The sequence below is a fragment of the Calypte anna genome, chromosome 3 (assembly GCF_003957555.1).
Source record: "Calypte anna isolate BGI_N300 chromosome 3, bCalAnn1_v1.p, whole genome shotgun sequence".
Classification (NCBI taxonomy): Eukaryota; Metazoa; Chordata; class Aves; order Apodiformes; family Trochilidae; genus Calypte; species Calypte anna.
Window position 1 is genome coordinate 61,879,312 of NC_044246.1, and position 15,320 is coordinate 61,894,631.

General features: G+C 39.0%; 1 protein-coding gene across 1 annotated transcript in view; it reads left to right on the forward strand.

Moving 5' to 3' along the window:
* The window catches only part of PTPRK (protein tyrosine phosphatase receptor type K), a 391,893-nt gene that overhangs the window by 191,298 nt on the left and 185,275 nt on the right, over nt 1-15,320 (forward strand). The window contains 2 exon segments of the mRNA XM_030447604.1: nt 5,130-5,178; nt 5,181-5,303. Coding sequence (XP_030303464.1) covers nt 5,130-5,178; nt 5,181-5,303 — 172 coding nt within the window.

Sequence of the window (15,320 nt, forward strand, 5' to 3'; positions counted from 1 at the left end):
AGCTACTTCAAAGTGGACAAGTTTGAGTAACAGCAGTGCATGTAGCCAGGGCACTTAAAGTAATCATGGATTTTTCTGTTCTGTATTACACTATGCAAGATACAGCTTGGCTTGTCACAAGTATTCAAGACATGTATTCAGTTGATGTTTTCATGCAAAAAGCTGTATTGCTTTTCCTGCTATTAAATGAATATGTAGTTCATTGGAAAGTAGGGTCTTAGGCTGGTTTGCCACGGATTTAGGAAAACCAGAAAGTTAAAGCAGGTTGCATTAATTTCCTGATAAATAATTTAACTCTGCTTTCTCTTAAAAATAAAAAAAAACCAAAAGAAATTACTTCTTCACCTTCTTATATACTAAGAAGATAGGACTATCTTGGCACATTATTTAAGCTATAGTTCCAAATCTTGTTCTGTTTGGAAAAAAATGTGTCTCTTAGGCTAAAATAATCTGTTTGTGAATAACATTGACTGGGAAAAAAAAGATCCCCCTTGTTTATTTATTTGCTCTTTTTTGGGTGGGGAAAAAATTAAAATTTTGGTTATAATTTCTTATGACAAATGGATGTCATGCTTTATTATGTTTCTGGTATGTTTGATAAGTTTTAGAGCCCCAAGTAAATATATTAATACAGTTATGTAAAATAATAGAATAAAATAAACACAAAAATAATGCATACATTTTTTTAGAAAGGTAGGTTTTCTTCCATTGGAAATTGTGTCCTAAATATTGTAAAAGCATAATCTATGTGTGCCAAGAAGTGCCAGAGAGTTACATATAGGTGCAATTTAAAGCGTGTAGTTATTTGCACTGTTTGTTTCCCTCATGTTGTTTTATTTTGAAAAACATCTTCTGGCAGAGATTGTACGTTATTGCTGCCATTCAAATGACCCACCTTCAACCCATATTCCTTGTGGAAAAAAATTATATTTCACCCTTTACACAATGAGTAAAACCAGGAACGTTTTAGAATGTATTATTTACAAATTCCCTCTTCCTCCGTGCAGCAAAGGTGTATTTCCCTGGGCTGCTGGGGGCATCCCACCAGTACTTCTGCTGTCTGGTGAAGTTTTGCACCTTCAGCAACTGAGTAGCTTAGACAAACTCTTAGCTTGCACCCTTGCTTCCTGCGTGGATCCTGCCCACTTCTCCACTCCCACACAGTGAATCAGCTCAAAATCTAATCTCTGTGTGGTGAGAATATATGGGGAAGAGGGTATGTTTTCCAGGAAGGTTTTGTTTGTTTGTTTGTTTTAAATTCCAGGTCAGTTTCCTGTGTGAGAGCAAGAGTTGAAGGGAAGGGGAGTAGCCGGGGGGTGAGTGGGGTCCAGCTGAAGTGGGTGCTGCTGCCAGAGTAACACGGGTGTCACTGCAGCCCAAGTGTTGACATCTTTTGATCTCTGGAGGCATCCTGGCACCCAGCTGAGAGCCTGAGAAGGCAACCAGAGTTGACTTATTATTAGCAGTGGAGTGGACTCATTTTGAGGAGTTTACACTAAGAAAGGATGGGGATGTGTAAGGTTGAGCTGTCCAGGCTGATAAAAATCACCAGTATGAAGGAAAAGAGTTCAGGAAAAATCAGAGGAAATATCACCCCAGAAAGTTGTGGTAACTTATTGCTGTCTAAACAAAAAGGCAAACCTCACCACTCTTTAACCTGAAAAACTGAAAGAGAATTGCAGATAAGTTTTAAAATTTTATTTGAAATTAGAAATGCAAATAAATTCTACCAACTTAATAAGATATTGGTGTTTAGATCCTTCTGGTTCTGTTCAGGTTCTGGAATATCCACTGAAATTGCTTTTCATGTTTATTAAGGGCTTGGATTCTTTCATGAGACACAAAAGAGACATTTAAGGCTAATTGTTAATTTGCCTATGATTGTTTTCTAAACTGCATAGACTTTACTGACTTTGTTTAAAATATAGATGATCTCATTTCGTTGTCTAGAAAAAAAATAATAAAACTATGTTCCTATCAAATTAAAAATAACCTTGAAGTCATGGATCTTTATTTAAGGTTATAATTTTAAATGCCTGAAAAGGTAGAATTGAGGAGTTTTTTTCCGCATGGCTTATGTTTCTTTTAATCAACTGTTTATAGAGCGTAGTTCTTTGTGAAGCTGAGTTATTTTCACAGAAGGATGAGAACTGCCTGTTGGTGACCTCTCCTGAATGAGCAATTCAGGGTTATCAAACCAGACAGCAAGGGACTGGAGGAACCAAGGATCGCAGAGGGTACAGCCATTACCTATTAGTATAACTCCACATTAATTTTAAATTGGATTTTTAAAACCTAATTGAGCAGCATTTTCAAGGTCTGTTCAGTGTGAGCAGGACATAAATTGAAACAGTATGTACCAGGAACCCTCTAATAAGCAGAGAGCACTGCTGCCTTTCTTTCCTCTCCTTTAAAATCAGTAGTAATGCCCTGACATTAAAAAGAACAATTTAATTAAGAGATCACGGCAGTGCATCTGAACTCTGACTAATAGCTTACTAGTGTAAGGGTTACACACTGAAATGAATGCAGGATATTTTCTTTAGCGTAAAGTTTTGAGTGAGAACTTGCTTTTGTTTGAACTTTTCATTATTTTAGTGACAGAAAAATATTTTAATGACTAAACCATACATGAAGAAAAAATTGGAAGGTGTAATTGTGTGGTTGGATTCCCAGGAAACAAATCCTAATACAGAGAAATTTGAGCAAATAATCTAATCCATGAAAGATAAAGTGGTAGGAAATCAGGGATGTAAATGGGAAAGAAAATCTTAGGTTTTGCTGTTGGAGTGGAACTGTAAAGCTTATTAAATTTAATTTTGATTAATTACTCTGAAAGTGCATTAATATTTCATTATAAGTAGGAGCCTCATTCACATTGCTTCTCAACATAAAGTGTGCAGACAAGATTAAGTAAGCAAGTTCTGAGATTTGGAGGGCAAATGCTTTTACACAGCAAGCTTGGGTGTGCTTCTCTGCTGCAGTCTGAGTGCTTGTCTTTCCCATTGAAAGCGCTGGACTTATTGAGGGAAATACTTTATTTTAGAAGGCTCTCTGATATTTGTTTTTCCTTTCATAGCAGAGCAAGAATGACTGTACTACATGGGTAGTAGACTTGTCAAGTCTACTATCGTATAATTTTTAACAGTACCCCTACTTTATTATATGCTGGCTGCTTGGTCATTTTAACAGCTATGTAGCAAGTTTATGTTTAGTGGGAAAGTTTTATTTCCCTTTTGTGTGGGTGGCTATGGTGTCGTGATGAGGGCATAGACCAGGACAAGAGGAAGAAAGTACCACAATGTTTGTGAATTTTGGTTACTTCAAGCACCATATCAAAGTTTTATATTAAGTTATAAATCCAGAGAGTGCAAGCCTCTGGTCAAAACTGAGAAGGGAGGAGAAAGCAGCTTGAAAATCCTGCTTTCAGATTTAGCTTTTGCTATCAGGAAAAGCCAGCTAACTGGAAGGGGTGGTACACCTCCCACAAAGTCATTTTACTTTAGCTCAAGCAACACCAAAATAAAGCCTTTGTCATTAGCCTTCATTTGTGTGTTATTGGAATTTAATAATTTTGTCAGTCTCTTAAGTTCAAGAAGACCTCTCATTTGTAGGAGTCTTTGCAGACATCAGCAAAATTCCTTTATACTTTTTTAATAGGAGGCAGATACTTTCTGTGTAGAAGGCAGATGGTGCCTACTGCAGGACAACTCAGCTGCCCTGCTATGGATCCAGGCTTCTACATGGCAGGCCTCCCTTGCTTTTGTCCTGTGAACATCCCTTGAGATAATATCCATTTGACAAGAAGACTTTTGGCTCTTATGGACTGGAGTCTGATTTTAGGGAGCAGCAGTTTTAGTACCTTTCTGAAGCATATAACAAATGTAGGTGTAAAATGAGATGTTGGAGTATTATGAAGTATTCATGCCTGTGACAGGAGGCTGGACAATATAAACATGCAGCATTAACTCATTTCTTTTTTCTCCTTTTTCTGTTCTTGCCACAGGCTTTCACTTTATTAAATTTTGTGGCTCAGCAGTGTCTCTTTTTGTGTTAGACAGAAAGCTCAGAGTTTAAGACCTCAATGAAGTTTCTCATTCCAGGGGTTGATTACAGCTAAAAATGTCTACAGAGGTCACATTTTGCTATGTATTGAGCAGAGCAAGCAGTGCACTTACAAAGAAATGATGATGTCTTTCTGGTGACTGAGCAAAGCTGAGTGCTCAGAAACTGTAATCTGGTTGGGAAACAATACACGTTGGGTTTGATCCATGGAAAAGCGGGAATGTCATTTATTTACTCCGTACATGTTTCTGGTGTTTTTATTTTTAGTTCTAATTTTTGGTAGACGGTTCTTCAAAAATCATAATTAAAATCGAGTGTTTAGTATGAATGAGAGTGAGGAAAAAGGGTCACAAAAGAGCTCAAACTGTTTCTGCTTTGCTGACCTCTCACCCTGCCCTGCAGCTCCAGAGAGATTAAAAATTTCAGTGCTTTGTGGTAGGTATGATTTTTTCAGAACTCTTAAAGCTCCTTCCTTTAAGTGAGATCTACAGCATTCCTCTTTTAGCAGTTTTCTTCCCTTCCTTTTTTATTTCTGCTAGCTTTGGGTAGATAGGTGATGTTTAGTATAACAAAGGTACAAGTTTAGAAGACAAAAGGCAGCATTAAAAAGGAAACATTGGCTGGTAGATGGAAAAGAGCAGTGTAAAACCTATGAAATCCCTCAATGCCACGTTTGTTTAAATATTTCTTACAATACACCCAGTCTGTTAAAATTTTATTTGAAGTTGAATGAATTTTTAGGACTAGAGCTGCTACTGCTGGGCTCTCCTGTGGTTCCACGTATGAAGCGATGGCAGCTGAGTATGTCATGGTCGTGTTTTCTGCCAGTGCAAAAGCCTGATAGTGATTTTCACCTCCAATCAGAATTTCCAGATTCTGAAATACTTTTGAGTACTGGTGTCTCTCTTGATGGGACCTCTACACAGAGCTTTTCTGCCATGGAAATTCAGTGCAAGGCAAATGTGTTTGGTGGTGTTTTTATGTGCTCTTTGTATGATGATCATGATGAATCTCTTTTGGTATTCTTACAAGAACAACTCTGCCTTGGTTTCTCTTTATTTCAGAGAAGGAATGGGGGAAGATATTCCAGTGCTCAGACTAAAAATATCAATCACGAAGATTTGCTGCTACCTTTAAGTTGCAAGAGGTGACAAAAACAGACCAGGATTTATACCGCTGCGTGACTCAGTCAGAGAGAGGTTCGGGAGTGTCAAATTTTGCTCAACTTATTGTTCGAGGTAAAGTTTTAATTGCTTTCATTTTATCTATTTTATCTGTATAAATGCTCTTAGTATCAGTGCTTACACCCTTTTTTTTTTTTTTTCAAGAATACAGATGCCTTAATCTGAAATGATTATACAAAGATAGGCTGATGAGACTTCAGAAATTGTCAGAAAATAAAAGACTGCTTTGCAAAATTTCTTACAATTGTTTCCCATAGAATACGTCTGTTGTAAAAACTCTACTCTTCAATATGTTTAACATGCTTGTATGTTTGGTGGATGTTATTTGCTCAACTCAAGGTGAAAATGGCTTCAGTTTTCATAAATATTTTTACAGGTATGAAAAAATCAACTGTAGTTAGCTAACATTCCTTTTTAAAACCTATTGCCTTGAGAAAACTGGTAATACAGCAAATAATATTGTGTTACCTGGAGGATCAGTGTACAAAAATAGTTGTAAACTTTCACTTACCCAAGGACTGAGAACATAGAGATTTACTGTGATGATATCCAACCTCTGAAGCAGGAGAAAGAAAATTAAAGAAGAAAATTGAAAACTTGCTTTTTTCTACTTGAAATACTTTGTTGTTGCAGTTCATTCAGAATCCTGCTGGGATGGAACTATAGGGTATGTGTGGTGATGTCTGGCTGGTGATTTATTTAGGCATTTTGTGTTCTGGAAGCATGTCATCTGACTGGCAAAGGATGCAGTTGGATACAGGAGTTCAGTTTTTGCTTTCCAAAGTCCCTCACTGTCTGGTCTGAGATAGATTTTCCCTGAAGAAAAGGTTTTGGGAGTGCCCCTGAGGACTTGGGGGTGCTGGTGGATAAGAAGCTCAACATGAGCCATCAGTGTACACTTGCATCTCAGAAAGCCAGCCAGATCCTGGGCTGCATCAAGAGAAGCGTGGCCAGCAGGTCCAGGGAGGTGATTCTCCCCCTAGAAAGAGATTCTCCCCCTCTCATGAGTTCTGTACCCAGTTCTGGAGCCTCAATTACAAGAAAGACATGGACGTGCTGGAGTGTGTCCCAGAGAAGGGCCCATGAGGATGATCAGAGGCTGGGAGCACCTGTCCTATGAAGACAGACCCTGAGGGAGTTGGGGTTGTTCAGTCTAGAGAGGAGAAGGCTCGAGGAGACCTTATTGTAGCCTCCCAGTATCTGAAAGGGACTAACAAAAGCTGGTATGCATGTTTTAGAATGTCAGGTAGCGATAGGACTAGGGGGAATGGAAGGGATTATAAGAGCAAAGATTTAGATTGGAAGTTAGGAAGAAGTTCTTCACCATGAGGGTGGTGAGACACTGGAACAGGTTGCCCAGAGAGATGGTGGAAGTCTCAAACCCTGGAAGTTTTTAAGGCCAGGCTGGAGAGGGCTCTGAGCAACCTGATCCAGTGGGAGATGTCCCTGAACATGGCAGGGAGGCTGGAACTACATGATTTTAGAGGTCCTTTCCAACTCTGAAGGCTCTATTGAGTCTAAGTTCTGAAGTCTCTCCTTGCCTAATTGTGTTTTCTGCAAAATTGCCTGGTTTACTTGTAGTTGTGATGAGGTTTAATGCTTTTGAAGTGGGAAAAGGAGGTGGTGTACAAACCTGTGATGCTGCTGCTTGCTGTGAGGACTGTTCTGGCCAGGTAAGCACAGAGGTCAGGCACGTGATAGGCTCTTGCTTGACTCCTCGGTCTGGCAGTCGGCTCCTTGGTCAGTCAGGAGTCATCCCACAGCTTCTGGAGTTGGGACAGGGAAAGCAGGCTCCAGCTCAGCTTGTAGAAATAAAAGTAGCATAAGAAATGCTCTAAGATATTTAGTAACTGGCATCTGTTGGCTGAGATCTTTTCCCTGGGGGAGAATGGTTGATTGAGGTCAACAAGGATTTATGCTCTCTATATAATGTCAATAAAAATGGGCTTTGCTCACCATATGAGAATTTAGAAAATGTGTTAACAGCTTTTTTATTCTGTAGGTGTACCTTTTTTCTAGCAAAGTGCAAGGTGGTCTCCATCCTATTACAATGAAATTTCTAGCAACAGACTTCCTGTTGTTAGAAAAGCAGGGAAAATGGATGTATTTACCCAAGAAATTAAGTTTTTTATTTACTTTCTATTATACTAGAGTAATAAAATGGTGTTTAAATCACTGTTTCTCTCAAAAAATGAGGTAACAATATCAAATTTCATAATACTGTCTTTTCCAATGCAACATTCTCAGTTCTCCTGAGAAGCTTGGGTCATTTGATATAGTATACAGTTTTATGCCTCAAAACATAAAGTTGGTATCCATATATATATACATATATACAACAGCTATATATGTTTCATATTTTACAGTTAATTTACTTTTGTGTGCTTTTGCATTGGAAGCCCAAGAATTTTAAGGTATATATATGTACATATATATAAATATACACAAAGTTATATTTAATTTAGAAGAAACTAGAAATATTAATCTTCAAAAAAATTTCATCCCTTTGACATCATGGTAGAAAACAAAGATTTATCTTCTATGGTAGGATATTTTGCTTGCTGTATATTTGAAAGCAATATACAGTAATATATTTTCTTGTTTGTCTGGATAACCACTAAATAAATCTTGTTAGCCAAAAAAGCATACCCTCAGGGATCAGCTACCCTGGTGTTAAAACTGTAGTGAAAATTAACCATAATGACAGGTCCTATATCTCAGTGGCACTTTAAAGCTGACATCCTGCTACATGGATACAAAAGATGATAATTTTAAAGGAAATTTTTGGGCCACTGATACGAATTGCCTTTAATAAGAGCTGGCATAGTATTGCCCATTGTCAAAGATGACCCAGGGGGAAGAGTTTATTAGTGCGTTTCCTTCTAAAGTGGAAGTGACAGGGCATGCTTGGGGCCTTTTTGTTGCTGTTTGCAACAAATGAAAATTTCACTGCAGAATTCTCATGCTGTATTGATCTGTGTTTTCTCACAGCCAGAGGAAGGGAAAAAAACCGATGAAACATCCTTTACTTTGCCAAGGCTTTAGTATTACTTCCAGATCATTTTGAGTAATGATAAGATCTCGCATTTGTAGAAACCAAACTTCATTGACAACATTGCTTGTTAAAGAGAGGGGGATGAAGAACAGGAGTTGTTGCCCAGTAATTCAAAACCCAGGTGTTTGGGTACATGGCTGAGGTCCTTACATATTCCATTTCTGTACAGACATGTGGTACCACAATACAGGTGTAGAGGTACCTGATGCATTTCTGATGGGCAGTCAGTAAGCTGGTCTTGGTTATAAAAATTTCCAGTTATATAATGTGCATCGCTGAAACATGATTATTTCATTTAAGTTGAGCAAAATAATTACTTTCAGTGGAGTTGTAAACTATTACAAATGTGGTTACCTAGAAGGGAATGCATTTAGAGACCTTGAAAGGAATAACTCAATTACTTTGATTAATTTCTTTAAGAAAAATCAGACTAGGATAGGATTTGTTATTGAATTAGGATATTTTTACCAAAAGCAGTTCCAATCAATGATTTAATGTCTCCCTTTTGCTTAGAGCTGGTCTTCAGCTCTCAGCTCGGTGGCTGCATTGTATTGATTTTTTTTTCCCCATGGTTTCTGTGGAATTGTTATCATTCTTGGATACGTGTAGAAGCAGCTCTCTCCCTTTCCCCTTCCTTTTACAGGAAGCCTGATGCTGTCATTACTGTTAGTTGACTTATCTTCCTGAATAGATCCACCTGATTGTCTGTTTCCCTTTGGTGGCCAGTGCACTGGCAATTTCTGGGAAGTTAATTTATTGAAGTCTTTGGGGTTGTCTGCACTGAACTTGAGGGACTTTCAAAGTTGCAGAACCAAATAGCGTTGCTCTCTTCAGTCAGTAAAGATCTTTGCCCTTTGACCGCTTCTTGTACCATATCATTGTTCATAGCTCTTAAAAACTAATGGAATATTTGTGTTGAAGGTGGCAGTATTTATTGGAGAAGCAACTTTATGCATCAATAAATGAGCTAGTTTTCATCACAGCAATTGTGATTTAAATTCTTGTTTGACTTGGCATGTGATCTCCTCTTAATGTGACTATTAGGAGGAGATGAAACTAATCTTGCATTTGTATGTGGTTTTTTAGCAAAACTTTGTAGAAAAATCCCAGTATAGTTTGTCCCTATTTGAAATGTCTTAAATCCAAGCAGTTTTGCAGGAACCGTGAAATGCCATTTCTTTGGCTACAGTGGATCTGGAAAATCCACGTGAGTAGTGAGCCTTTTAAAAATGTTTTTTTAATAGATTTTTATTTTCATTAAATAACAGGTCTCTGTAAAAAAAAAAAAAAAAACCACCAAAAAAACCCAACCAAAAAACAAACTAAGGAAACCAGTCTCTCAAATGGTATGATAAAGTATTATGCTTTATTTCAAAGTGTTTGTATGCTTCCCTGAGTTTGTTTCCTTTTAAGCAGCTACACATTGTTAACAGACTAATAATACTGCAAAAGCAAGGGGAAGTAGGGTGTGTTTTATTCTTTGTAGTAGATCTTACATAGGTTTGTTGGAAGAAAGTGCAGGTTGGGGTTAAAGACAGGGAAGAAGGAAAAAAAAAAGGAAAAAAGCTCTGTATGAATCAATCATAATGTTTGTTAAAAATTTATGAATAGCTCCATGTCTGGTTCTACCGATAAATTTTCCAATTTTTATTGAAGCAATAAATTATAACAATTTTTGATATTTTCACTAGCTGAGTGTAGTTTTTCTTCTTAACAGCTCTTCATTCCAGCCTAACAGCTCCTCTATGGTGAGCTCAAAACTTGGTGAGGTCTACACCTTGATTTTTAGTTCCAGTATGGAAATGTATTGGTAAAACCAAGTTAGCAACAGAAAAGCAGTTTTCTTCCACAGGCTCTGCTCTCCTGTCCTCTTACACAGAAATCAAGTTCTGGTAAACTGATCAGTCTGTATGGGTTTACTAGTAGGAAAGAAATTATTTTGTTTCGTGTATTTGCTTTGACTCAGCAAGCCATTTCTCCTCGAAGTCATTTGAGTCTCTGAATTCACTGAATTTCAGAGCAGAATAAAAACTGGGGAGACATATTCTGCAGTCCAGGTTGTTGAAATTTGTGAGTGGGAAGATTCTCGACCTGATGACAATATTAATGCAGCCTGGGTTACTCTTTGACTTTTTTTTTTTTGTCTCCCTGGGCTCATTGCTATCTCATATTCAGCATGGTGCCCACCAGGACTCCCTGTTCCTATTCTGCCAAGTTTCTTTTCCAGTGGTTTGGCTCCTAGCATATAGTGATGCCTGGGGTTTTTCCTCCCCAGGTGCAGGGTTTGCATTTCTCCATGTGGAAATTCATGAGGTTCCTTTCAGCCTGTATCTCCAGCCTGTTGAGGTTTCTCTGTATGGTAGGATGATCCTGTAGCATGTCAACCACTCCTCCCAGTTTGGTGTCTTCAGACTTGCTGATGGTACACTCTGTATCATCCAGATCATTAATAGACATGTTAAACATGAAAGGTCAATGTTTTTAGCAGTTCTCTCACTTTTTTTCAAGAGAGGAACAAAGTGCTCTTATTGAAAGTAATGTCATGTATATGTGATTTTTAGAGCTTGTGTGGTAAAAGTAAAACCGTGTCGTCTTGTCAGATTAGCCTGCTATTCAGTGTGATGGACACTGCCTCTCTTACTGCTTCATCCCAGTGTAGTTCAGGTGAAGAGTAGTTCTATCTATTTATAATAAGTGTTTTTACTGATAAGTATTTTTCAATGTGAATGTTGCTTTGTTGTAGTTCTGTGATATGTTCTTCAGGAAGATCTGAAATATGTAAGATAAAGCACGTGTTGTGCTTTTATCTCAAAAGACATAAGTTTTGTACTGCTTGATAAAGTGTAGATTAATATTCATGTTAGGCAAAAGCTAGCCTCTTCTGTGCTGATGTGTGTCATCCTGCTGTATTCCCTGAATGTTAAGGTGGCTGATCTGGATCTCAGCAAAAACCAAAGTCCTGTAGCCCCATGTCCTGCCTGTGACAGGGCTCAGTAGCTGGTATTTGGTGCAGAGAGTCAAAGAAGAGCAGATGAAGAGGTGTCCTTGCATAGAATTTTACCTTCCCAGGGAACTCTGATTCAGCCATTCTTTAAGTAAGAGATGGTACCCTTTCAGTTCATATATCTCAACATCATGACTTCCTGGAGAAGATGTGTGAGTATAGAGCAGAGAATCAAAGTAGAGAGAGAACACGCTTGTCTTTACTTGTTTCTTCTTGGGAGTATGCTGTTTGCTCTACACCTGAATCCACAGAGTCTGTAAAAAGTGTTTATCAGATACTTACAAAACACAAAATTAATGGCTGTGCAAGGCATGGCTTGAAATTACACCAGGGGAAGTTTAGGTTGGATATTAGGAAGCACTTCCTCATGGAGAGGATGATCTGACATTGGAATGGACCGCCCAGGGGAGTGGTGGAGTCAGCATTGCTGGTGGTGTTTAAAGAGAGACTGGATATGGCACTTAGTGCCATGGCATAACCAATATGGTGGTGTTTGAGATCAAGTTCAGCCTATGACCTGAGGTCCTCTCCAGCCTCTATGATTCTGTGATTGAACTGATATGAGGTGGGGCATTTAATCTTTATTTTTGTTAGATCATCTCTGAAATGATAAAACTAAATCCTGGTATCACTCACCGGTAAAAATGAACGATGGACAATTTCTTGTGCCAAAGCATGGATTTATAACCTCTGTACAGTTTTGCATAACTGATATCTTTGTATAACAATCATAGTTTACTTAAAAATTACCTATTAAAAATAGCCATGCAGGCAGGGATCAAATCAGATTCACAGATAACTATTTAACTGATTTTGTACAGGGGACACTATAGTTTTAATTTCCTTGAGTATACCTTTTTCCCCACATCTATGGTGGCTGCTGATGTTGTGTGGGCCTTTAATTCGTGATTCCAAGCAGCCAGCAGTTCCTGTTGTGTTTCCTGCAAGGCTTCATTCAATTTATATGGAGAGCACGTGGCATAGAAAACCCTATTCAAATTCTCTTATCTTTATCCTCCACTCACTTCTCAGTGGAAACCAATGGAAACTCTTCCTACAGGCCAAGTGGAAGCCAGCAGGACAAAGGAAAAAAAATGGAGGAGGAAGGTCAGAGATGCTGGCTATTCTTGTTTCTTTTTGAGCATTATTTTATACATGTGAAGCTGGAACTTTTCTAGGCATCAGATCAACTTTAGAATTACAAATATTTTTTCTTATAACCTTCTTAATTATTAAGTGTGACAATATTTTGTGTGCCACTAGGTGTGACACTACTTTATGTCCAGGGATGAACGTATAGCAGGCCTGACTGGTTTTCTGAAGGTCATCATCGACCACATCCATAAGGGTTCAGATAGGAATGTGAGTTCAGAGCAAATCTCTGGATTATGCCTATTTCCTGGCCCTCAGTTCTTGTCAGAACAAGGAATCTACCCTTCTTCCAGAGGGAAATAAACCAAAATGTATGCATATAAAGCTTTCTAGCTGCCAGTAGGCATTCAGTAATGATTAAGCCTTATCCCAGCAAAACTACCTGAAATGCACTCAGTGGTTTCTGGGTCCTCAGCTGTGACAGCTTCATTCTGCTGGGCTGCCTCATATTGTCCCACACCATTTGCTAGCAACCTGTTAGGGAAATCCCATCAGTCAATAAAGCACTTTTGGTTAGGTTCTTTGGGGTTTGTTTGTTTGGTTTGGTTTTGGGTTTTTTTCCCCTCCAAGATTAATCCTGAGAAAAAACTTCTGAAATTAGGTTTGTAATCCTGATCCAGCTTTCCATGTGGAGGACTCATGCCTGTGCTGTCCCAGGAGTAAGCAAGGCCCTAAGGGACCTCTGCATCTAGTGCTCAGGTGAAGTGCTGGTGGAAGGGGAGCTGCTGGCAGGGAGGGGTTTGCTCCTCTCCTTGCTGCTCTCCCATGCCCCTAGCTGTGCACAATCCCTCTCCTTATTCTCTTGCTGTGTCGCTTCCATGGGCTAGTTCAATAACCAACATGAACATCAAATTGCTCCCTCTCTGCCTGTCTGGGACACCTCTGCCTTACTCAGGGGATGCAGTCAGCCCACCAGAGGAGGCCTGGGAGCCTGGAGAAGGGCAGGACAAGGGCCCTCTGCTGATTGCCAGGCAATGGACTGCTACTTGTTATTACTGGGTCTTGCAGAGATCTTGCTGTGATTTGGCAGTGAAATAAATACAGCTGTAGGGTCAGTCAAAATCAGTGGAAGCCTATAATGGGAAGTAGTGACCTGGGATGAACTTGGCCTGGCAGCTCACAGTTGCAGAGGCATTAGCTCTGTGCCAGCAGTCTTAGTGCTGGCTTTAAATAATGTTCCTTTGGGGTCTTCTCCCTCTGTGGAAGACCAGGTATTATCAGCTGCCTTACAGGCAGCATGAGTATTACCTCCTCTGCCTAATCCAACAAAGCCAAGGTATGGTGTGGCTTCACTCAGCCTGGTTCAAAATTGTGATGCTGGTGATCCTACAGATGTGGCATTAATGATTGCTTGTGTGAACATGGTCTTAGCCTTTAGGTATTGTCTCATACTTCTGTCGTTGTCTCATATGTCTCTTTACTGGGAAAGTACACAGGTGAATTGGAACAGCAAGAAAAAAGTACTTGGGAAATTAAAATGTAATCACAACTAAAATGTAATAGTGGGATCCCTGTTTGGCTTCACAGTTGTTGGGGGGCAGTGCAAAGGAAAGAAAAGAGGCGAGGAAAAAGCTTTCTGCAAGTGTCACTTCAGGAAGGAAATAAGAGGATTTTTTTGTTTCTTGTATCTGTGTTTCATCAAAGTACAATGACATGAAGATCATTTGCAGCAATTTCTCATCCTAATTAGAGATGTCTTCAGACTGCCCCACCACATCAGTGCTGTATTTCACTCGGATAATTTCCCTTCCAGTATCTGGTCTGTCTGTACATTTGTTGAAATCAAACGTCTCATTTAAATCCTGCAGCTTGGTATGGTCTGTATCAGTTTAAATGCCATTGATGTTGGTTGGGAGGTTAAGAAAATACTTAAGGGTAGATAAAGTTCCCTTACCTGCCATCATTTTCCAGTTTGGGGGAGGGGAAAGGCCCCCTATGCTTGACATCTCTGTGTGTTGTGCAGGGGTGTTAAAAAGTGTGCTGATGAGTAGATTCATGGTAATGATGAAAAGGAGCACATTTGGAATTCAGCATAGATGGTAGAAAATGCAGGATGTCAGAGAAGCCATATATTAAAGGGAATTTGAATTGGAAACCGAATCCCAACCTGCCACTGGGGGCATTTTGATCATTTTGATTTATTAAACTTTTATAACAGCATTCAGATGAAGCTGAATTAAAACGCTTAGTCTTGGGTTTATGGTACACAAGTCATCATGCTAGTGAAGTCTTTCCATTATCAGTGTAGAGGTAATCTAAGTTCCTTTTTGAATGCAGGAGCACCTGTGTGCTTTAGAATGTATTTAAAATCTAATAGTGTTCTAATACTGAATCACTTAACAAAAATACAAAGTGAAGCCACCCCTGACATTAATTTTCATCTGCATTTGAGAGAATCTTGCTATTAAATTGTAGATGAACTGCAGGAACTCAAATTGCATATATATATTCCTACACCAGTTTTATATATTGATAAATTTACATGCATTATAAAATAGCTAGCTAGAGAAATACAGCAATATTTCCTTGGAAATGGGTTATATTTGCAAAGGTGTAAGACACTTGCATTGTTGTACTGCCCTGACCATCTTTTGGCTTCAGCAGCCTTACATAGTCTTACCAAGTGCTGTCTCTGAAATAAAAAGAAATCAATTACTATTAGAGTGGCAGTGCAGGTTAAAGGCATTACAGGTTCACTCTTGGTTTTGCAGCAGGGGGATGATACTTAGCTGCAAATTGGGAGTGATGCAAAAGATGGATGAGGCAGAGTTCAAGGAGCAGTAATGCGAGGGTCCGGCATTATCATTCCAAGCTGTGTCAAAGAGATGATGGATGATTCGGTGGCGAGAAGCGGTAATAC